The following is a 5,935-nucleotide window of genomic DNA, read 5'->3' on the forward strand; positions in this document are numbered from 1 at the left end:
GAATGGACACAAGCTGTCACTCTCCAGTGTAATTCACCAGCATTCTTTGTTAACGGTGGTTTATAGAGCAGTCTCCATGCAGGTCTTACTGTTGTGTCTATCTTAACCTCATACAACCTGGCGTCCTCATACGAGGACATCACATTTTTGGTTGTGTGCATCATAATACTTAATTCTTTGTAACTGGAACCTGTTGTACACAAAAAGAAGTGGCTTCATGTTCAAAGATAATATCTGGTTATTATATTTATTGGTTCCTCCTAACCCCAAATAGGTAGAAGAAATCTAAAATGCAAGCTCAGGTCTTAGGAGGTTAAAATACTCTCTCCAAGGTGGGTCTGATCTGTTTTTTAACTTTTCGTAGTTCATGGCATGAACACATGTTGTGTACAGGTTTTTTCCCTGAGCAGATCCCATCTCTGTCCAAGCTCTGCTACTTCCCAAGCCCAGTGATGTGACTCTTCAGTGTTTAACCTAGGTTTGATATACACCTTAAGGAAGGTTTCAGACTCTTCAGGTGTTACCTGCCCATTGGACCATTTAAAAGTTCTTTTTATTTTTCTGCTAATGTCCACCAGAATTTTTTTAGTGCCTGCTCTACTGTACGTTCTGATCAAAGTTGCAAAGCTCTTGCTACTGCTAAGGAGTTGCCCAGATAGCTTCCTGCCAGTTCCATTAAGTTTTGTATGTTTATTACTTTCCTACCTAGTAGGACATAACTTGGCAAAAATGTACTCATGTCTGATCTGCTTTTTTCCATTGTGGCCCACAACTTTAAGACGCTTTTGTAAAAAGAAGATCCACAGTTTAAAAGCTGAGACATCAATATTAAAAATTTGTATGCCAAAACTCATGTTCCCCAACCTTTTGAGGAGAAACTCTGCAACCTGTTTCCATGTGATGTCAGATGGACCATACAGCAACTTTTGTAGGGAACTGCAGTCTGAAGGCTACCTTCCTGCTCACTAAATGAATTAACCCCTGCCCTCCATCCTCTTTTGGCAGGTATAAAACACTCTGGGGTAACCAGTGGAGTCTGTCCCAGAAGAAATCTAAAATAATACTCTGTAACTTTGGTAGAAGACCTACTGGAGGTTCTAGAACAGCTAGATGATGCCATAAAACTGACGCTACCAAGTTATTAATAATAATTGTTCGTCCTCTATAAGACATTCGTGGTAAAAGCCATCTCCGTTTTCCTAAAATTCCCTTAGTTTTTTCCACTGTACCTTCCCAATTTTTAAGTTGTTCCCTAGGAAAACTTCTAGATACATAATGCCATTTTTAGACCTCCAGGTAACCTCGGTTCTCCCCCATCCCATCTGCCTACTAAAAATGCAGTGCTTTTTGCCCAGTTTATTTTTGATGAGGAAATTTAAAAAAGCAATCTACAATGTTCCTAAGCTTTTGTACATCACTGCTTCCATCTACTGCCACCATGATGTCATCTGCATAAGCTGAGAGGCATAAGGGTAAAAAATCCTCAGCTAGCTTAACACCTATTAATTGCTTTCTTGGTTGGCATAACAGGTTCAACTTTCAGAGTACAATATTCCATACATTTCACAGCCTTGCCTTATTCCAGGTTTTAAAGAAAAAGAAGCACTTAAACCACCGTTGATTTTCAGTACGCAATCAGTACACTCAATATTACAATAAAGCACCCTGATCGTGGCAATAAAACCAAGGGAGAAACCAAATGCCTGAAGAACATTCCACAGGTATTGGTGCTCCACCCGTTCAAATGCCTTTTCTTGGTCTAGGGAAATCAGACCATACTTTGTAGCCAATGAACTAGAGATGTGCAAATAGTCTCGAATCAATGAAATATTAGGTGTAGTTGATCCAGGAATACAGTATGATTGATCACTATGCACCACTTGGTCAATTACTTTTCTCAGTCTATTTGCCAGTGTCTTTGATGAGTTTATAATCAGTACACAGCAGACTTGCTGGTCTCCAGTTCCTTACTTCACACAGATCCCCCTTTTTCGGTAGTAGAATCAGCACTGCCCTCCTGCAGCTTACAGGCAGTGTCCCACTGGCCATACGGTCATTAATCACCGTTAGGAGATCCTCTCCTAGAATGGACCAGAACCTGTGGAACTCCACTGGAAGACCCTCGATGCCTGAAGACTTGCCGTTTGCCATCTCCTGCAGTGCTGCCTCCAGCTCTTGTGACATCAGTTGGTGTCCCAGCTTCTCATTTAACTCCTGAGGAACCAGCGTTAATCCACTGAGGAACTGCTGTTTGACTGATGGGTCACTGCTGTATGCAGACACGCAGAGTTCCGAAAAGAAATCCACTGCTCTTTTCTTTATCTGCAGCAGATCAGTCAATTCCTGTCCATCAGCGCTGCGAAGACCGTGGATGAACCTGCTCTGACCGTTCCTCTTTTCCAAGCTGAAAAAAACTTGGCGGGTGCGTCCATTTCTGTTGTGCACTAAAACCTTGATCTAACCAAAGCCCCCTGTACCCTAATGCCCAGCAGATCAACTAATAGTGCTTTTTTGTCTTTGAGTGCCTGAATGTGGCCTCGATCTCCTGTGGAATCACACAAAGCCTGGAGTTCCACAATACCTATCGCTATGATCTTTAGTCACATTAAGGGTGTACTGATTACAGAATTGCTGGATTTGGATTTGCTCATCATTCAACAAAGTTGTATTGAAATGCCATAATGCACTTTTGTCTTATTCCATTTATAGAAACATGGCCAACCAATAAAGAATGATCAGAATAGCCAGAATCAGAATGCTACATGCTTTAAAAATCTGGAGGTGTTGCTGAAAACAGTAAAATCTATCTAGCCTTGCTAAGAAGATAGTTATATTTGGTATGTGCCCATGAATATTGTCTTGCAGTATAATGTTTAGATTGCCAGACATCCTCTAACTCATAAGTCTCAATAATGCATGTCATTAGTTTTCTTGAGTAGGTATCAGGTTCGAGATGAGATTTTGCACTGACTTTAAGTAGACGACCTTCAACCATTTCTTCATATGTAAAAGAAATGTCAAAATTTGGCAAAAATGTCTTTGAGAACAGAATTGCCACTCCTGCTCTGAGTGAGTTTTTATGTTTGAAAATGATGTTTCCCTGCCATTGTCTTTTCCATTCCACCTCCATGTCTTTAGTCCAGTGTGTTTCCTGGACAAAAGCAATATCAATACCCTTCGTTTTTATAGTTACGTTTAAAAATTGTCGTTTTTTTAATATCCCACCATTTAAGATATAAAGATGTGATCCTAAAGCTACTCATGAGAATATGAGTAGGAAACAAGAATAGAATGAATCACTAGTAGTGATCCACCCATAAGTTGTTTATTAATTTGTCATTTGAGAGAGAGAGAGAGAGAGAGAGAGAGACAGAGAGAGAGAGACAGAGACACACGCGGTGATGGCAAAATCTTTAAAGCTGAACAGTTATTTTGTCCTTGTTTATAAAGACATTAGTAGAAATATTATTAATACAAACGGAGCTTTTACATTAACATAAGTGATATTAGTTTGTTTCACATTGCTGAGCTCTGTGTGCGCGCGCTCGCGTTTGCCGCTTTTGGTGCTGTTTTCGGCGCGCGAGGATTTAAATGGTGGAGCGCACGCGAGGGCGCGTTAGTGGAACGCCACCTGTAACCATGGCAACGGCGAGCCGTTATTATTCTAACCGCTGCTGTCTTTACTCAAAAACCTCCAAACACCCCGATAGCTGATCTCTCCTCTCCTCTCACTAATCACTTTAACTCCATTCCTCTGATCCCCCGCGACCATACACACGGAGACAGTTCCGGTAAGATTCCGCTCAGTTCCCGGATGTAGGTGACTCTTTAGCGCTAGCCTGTTAGCTGTCTTTAATCTGAATGCAGTTTGTAAAGTCCTGAATCCCTGTGTGTGTGTGTGTGTGTGTGTGTGTGTGTGTGTGTGTGTGTGTGTGTGTGTGTGTTCTATATGATCATTCCTTAATTATTTTTTTCAGTGAATTTCCTTTTTTCCACATGAACTTGATTTAAGTTGTTATTTATAAAAAGTTTATCAGTAAAATTGTAAACTTTGCGGTTTTCTTCCTCTTCCAGCAGCAGAGACGTGTACATTGTCCACTAGCTGTAGGGACCCTAATTGGGGAAATGGAGTGTGCAGGCTGGGTTCAGAAACTCCACAATCACCAGAGCTGTTACGTCACACACTCACACAGTGAAGACATGAGGCCGAGCGGGCAGGAGCGTGTCCACTTCAGCTTGATGGACACGCCGATGGAGAACGTGTCCAGCTCCCGGAGACCGGGGAGAGAGAGACACTACCTGTCTCACCCTCAGTGGTGTGAGACTCCCAAACTGACCAAGAAGAGCGTGTCTCTGCGAAGACGACTCCTCTCATCCAAATCCGTGACCGACACAAAGACGAGCGTCTCCGGGACGCCGAGCCGCATGGACCCATACGGCGTGTCGGGATCCCTGGATGTCCTCCTGGGCGGCCCGCTCTCCTACAGCACGCTGAGGTCCGACGAGGTGGCCACGTTCTGCATGAAGCGCCGTCTGGTGTTTTCCCAAGCCGTGACGTCCACGCTGGAGGACGGGTGGGACGGGATGAGCCCCTCTCTGTCCGAGCCCGACTTGGATGAGAGCATCATCTCCGGACTGTTGCCGTCCAAGACGCCGGAGACGCCACGGGGACAAGACGGTTTCCGGACCCCTGTGACCCGCCTCGCTGCCAATCTGTCTGAGAGCCTGAGCGTGCTGAGCACTCCTTCGCACACTCCACTCTCGGGGCTGGACGTGTCCGAGGATAGCGGTTTTGGCTCGCTGCGACTGGACGGCTCGGAGGACGGCGGTGACGACAGCTCGTTCCAGGAAGGGGTGCCGCGCGTCACGCTCGGCCGAGACCGCCGCCGCTCCAAACTCGAACGCCAGCGCAGACTGTCCACGCTCAGGGAGGGCTCTCAGTCGGACGAAGAGGTCAAAGGTCAGCGTGTGAATGGGCAGGGCCTAAAGCTGGACGAAGATGTGTTTGCACAGACTCCGCCCCTCAGGAAGACGCAACGAGACCTGTCGCTCACTCCGGCTCTGCAGGCCATGGAGGCCCTCAGCCTCTCCTTCACTGTCTCACGTGACCTTGAGCAGCCAATCGGCGCCCGCCTGAACCTCTCTCACAACCTCGAGGAGCCAATCACAGCACACCTGCTGCTCTCGCACCTGATTGGACGGAGGATGGGTTTAGGGAAGATGGATGTTCTCACTGAGCTCCATGTGAGGAACCTGCACCACGTCCTGTCCTCCATCCTGCAGCTGCTCTCCGCCAAGGACATCCACACGTGAGTCCTACACCTCCAGGGTCTATAGTGTACAACTCGAACAAACTCTGAAGTGTGTGTGTGTGTGTGTGTGTGTACAGGTGTACTGAGGTGTGTGATTCCTGGAGTGATATAATCCTGCAGGACAGGAAGGCCAATCGCAGGAGGAGGAACTACGAACAAGAGCAGCATCACGCACTGGAGGTGAGTGGAGTGTGTGTGTATACTTGGGTCACATGTCTGTGTGTGTGTGTGTGTATACTTGGGTCACATGTCTTTGTGTGTGTGTGTGTGTGTGTATACTTGGGTCACATGTCTGTGTGTGTGTATACTTGGGTCACATGTCTTTGTGTGTGTGTGTGTGTGTGTGTGTGTATACTTGGGTCACATGTCTTTGTGTGTGTGTGTGTGTGTGTGTATACCTGGGTCACATGTCTTTGTGTGTGTGTGTGTGTATACTTGGGTCACATGTCTTTGTGTGTGTGTGTGTGTGTGTGTGTGTGTGTGTGTGTGTGTATACTTGGGTCACATGTCTTTGTGTGTGTGTGTGTGTGTATACTTGGGTCACATGTCTTTGTGTGTGTGTGTGTGTATACTTGGGTCACATGTCTTTGTGTGTGTGTGTGTGTATACTTGGGTCACATGTC

The 5,935-nt window shown here is 45.6% G+C and overlaps 1 protein-coding gene across 2 annotated transcripts in view; it reads left to right on the forward strand.

Annotated features, from left to right (window-relative positions):
• Positions 1 to 3,631: 3,631 nt before the first annotated feature.
• The window catches only part of fbxo43 (F-box protein 43), a 13,863-nt gene continuing 11,559 nt past the window's right edge, over positions 3,632 to 5,935 (forward strand). Inside the window, exons 1-3 of one of the 2 annotated variants that reach the window (XM_058397735.1) lie at positions 3,632 to 3,791; positions 4,075 to 5,309; positions 5,390 to 5,492. In XM_058397735.1, coding sequence (XP_058253718.1) covers positions 4,126 to 5,309; positions 5,390 to 5,492 — 1,287 coding nt within the window. In that variant the 5' untranslated portion in view covers positions 3,632 to 3,791; positions 4,075 to 4,125. The remainder of the gene's footprint in view (positions 3,792 to 4,074; positions 5,310 to 5,389; positions 5,493 to 5,935) is intronic. The other variant, XM_058397743.1, reaches the window with a different exon arrangement.

The sequence above is a fragment of the Hemibagrus wyckioides genome, linkage group LG01 (assembly GCF_019097595.1).
Source record: "Hemibagrus wyckioides isolate EC202008001 linkage group LG01, SWU_Hwy_1.0, whole genome shotgun sequence".
Taxonomy (NCBI): Eukaryota; Metazoa; Chordata; class Actinopteri; order Siluriformes; family Bagridae; genus Hemibagrus; species Hemibagrus wyckioides.